General features: G+C 41.2%; 1 protein-coding gene across 1 annotated transcript in view; it reads left to right on the forward strand.

The window, feature by feature from the left end:
* Positions 1 to 2,749, forward strand: part of LOC110287835 (vomeronasal type-2 receptor 116-like) — a 24,823-nt gene that overhangs the window by 9,057 nt on the left and 13,017 nt on the right. The window contains exon 5 of the mRNA XM_021154353.1: positions 2,692 to 2,734. Coding sequence (XP_021010012.1) covers positions 2,692 to 2,734 — 43 coding nt within the window. The remainder of the gene's footprint in view (positions 1 to 2,691; positions 2,735 to 2,749) is intronic.

Raw genomic sequence — 2,749 nt, forward strand, 5'->3', positions numbered from 1 at the left:
GGGAAGAAAAGGGAAGGTAAAGCCAGCATGCACTATGAAATGATTATACAATAGGAGTATAAGTTCATGGGTGTAGTAAAAATTAACCATGAAATAAATATCCCAGGGGCTTAGTCCCCTGACGTTCAGGAAAGATATCAAGGAAAGGACAGACAAGTATACACTTTCACATCATAAATTCAAGATTTCTCACAAAGCTTTGTCTTCTAGCAGTAAACATGGGAATACATTTGTCTGTCTCTTAGTAACAGTCTTATGGCCACTTTGACATAAATTTCTTGCACTGGCATCCAGAGGCGATTCACACCGTGAAATGATCTTGCCAGGGAGAAGTGCATCACCTGAAATCTGCACAGAGGAGCCTAAGGCTAGATGATTTCTGTTTGACATCACAGACCCTAGACATTGAAAACATCCTCAACTTACATTGCTGAGCCATTGCACATATCTTCCCCCTGAATACTCACTTTTCCCACAAATACACAGTCCCTTTCATTACACCATGGAAACAGTGTTTTTAGCATCATGTTTTTAGATTTTTTTTAATTTTATTTAATCCTTTTTTACAGTCCAGATATTTCCCCCCTCTCAGTCCACCGTCTGACTGTTCCACATCCCATACCTACCCCCCCTCCACCACCTGTCTCCACAAGGATGTGACCATTCCTATACACCCCATCTCACCAGAACTCCCCTAGCCCTGGGGCTTCCAATCTCTTGAGGGTTCTCAGACTGAGTGGAGACCCGGCAGTCCTTTACTATATATGTGTTAGGGGCCTCATATCAGCTGATGAACACTGCCTGGTTGGTGGCCCAGTGTCTGAGAGATCACGGGGTCCATGTTAGTTGAGACTGCTGGTCCTCCCCCAGGGTTGCCCTCCTCCTCAGCTTTTTCCAGCTTTTCCTAATTCAACCACAAGAGCCAGCAGCTTCTGTCCATTTGTTGGGTGTAAATATCTGCATCTGATTCTGTCAGCTGTCTGTTGGGTCTTTTGGAGGGCAATCATGATGGGCCCATTTTCGTTAGCACACCACAGCCTCAGTAATAGTGTCAGGCCTTGGGGCCTTCCCATGAGCTGGATCCCAGTTTGGGCCTGTTGCTGGACTTCCTTATCCTCAAACTCTTCTCCATTTTTGTCCCTGCAGTTCTTTCAGACCAGAACAATTATNAGTCAGAGTTTTTGGCTGTGGGATGGCAACCCCTTCTCTCACTTGATGCCCTGTCTTTCTGCTGGAGGTGAGCTCTACAAGTTCCCTCTCCCCACTGAATNTAGGAATTTCATCTATGGTTCCTCCCTTTGAGTCCTGAAAGTCTCCCACCTCTCAGGTCTCTGGTACATTTTTGAAGGTCCTACCCACCTCCCACCTCCCAAAGTTGCCTGTTTTCATACTTTTTACTGGCCCTCAGGACTTCAGTACTGTTCCTCCTACCAAATACCTGATCATGCCCCCCCCCATCCCTTTCTGTCCCCTTTCCCACCCAGATCTCTCCCTCCTGATTATGCTTTTAATGCTCAGTCATATGTAGGATTGACTTAATATAACCCTTTATTAATTATTCTCTTTATTATTTTCAGTAGATGAGTTTTTAAACACACATGTGACAGGAGAGTTAGTTTCCCATAGATAGATAGATAGATAGATAGATAGATAGATAGATAGATAGATAGATAGAGATGGAGATATATATACTGAGTCTCTTTGTTTTACTGAAAATACATTATTTCAAATAATTTGATCTTTTAAAATTTTGCTTCTCTTTTATCAAACATAGACTCCTTTCTTACTCAATATAGTCTAAATAGAATCTTCTTTCCCTCCACTTCTCCTAGTTCCTACCCACCTCTTACCCAATCTATATCTACTTCTGATTTTCTCTTAGATAACAACAAAACATAACAAAATAAATATAATAAAGCAATGCCAAGCATATCAAAGTTTGAGAATATAAGACAACAGAAAGTTAAAAAGCCCCAAGAGAGGGCATAACAATCAGAGACTCACTTGTTTACATGTAAAAATAAAAGTCCTATAAAAGTTCTAAACTGAAAGGTATTGTCTACATGAAGATACCTAGTATAGACCTGTGTAGGTCCCATGATTCCTGCTTTACCTTAGGGTGTTCATATATCTGTTGCTTAGTTGTTATAGAAAGACTTGTTTTCCTGCTTTCTTCTATCCTCTCTATCTTGCCTACTTCTTCTGCTACATCTTCCATGGGTTTTCCCCAAGCTCTAAGAGGAAGTAATTGATGGGGACATCTCACTTAAAGCTGTTGTACCAAGGCCTGCCTCTCTCTCTCTCTGTCTCTGTCTCTGTCTCTCTCTCTCTCTCTCTCTCTCTCTGTCTGTCTCTCTCTCTCTCTCTTCCTCCATCCCCCTCTCTGTATTTATATCTCTAATGATGTCTGAATACATCACTGATCTATGATTATGGGAGAATATAAATAAGCATCATTTTTTCCAGACAATATTGGTTTTACTCAAAACCTCTTGGCTATTTAATTTCTATTTGTTTGTTGCTCAAGCAGTCCTCAAAAAATGGGATTCATCTCATAGAGTGGTCCTTGAGTCAAATCATAGGTAGGTTGGTTACTCTCTCAAGGTTTGTGCCATATTTTTCGGGAAGAACTTCTTTTAAACCATTTTTTTTTTTGTAGTTGTGTTGTTTCTTGTGCTCATCTTTTGTCAGCCTACAGACTACCTTTCTCAGTCACAGATGGTGAAACCTGGAGGTGAAGGGTCTATTA

The sequence above is a fragment of the Mus caroli genome, unplaced genomic scaffold (assembly GCF_900094665.2).
Source record: "Mus caroli unplaced genomic scaffold, CAROLI_EIJ_v1.1 scaffold_13282_1, whole genome shotgun sequence".
In the NCBI taxonomy this organism is placed as follows: domain Eukaryota; kingdom Metazoa; phylum Chordata; class Mammalia; order Rodentia; family Muridae; genus Mus; species Mus caroli.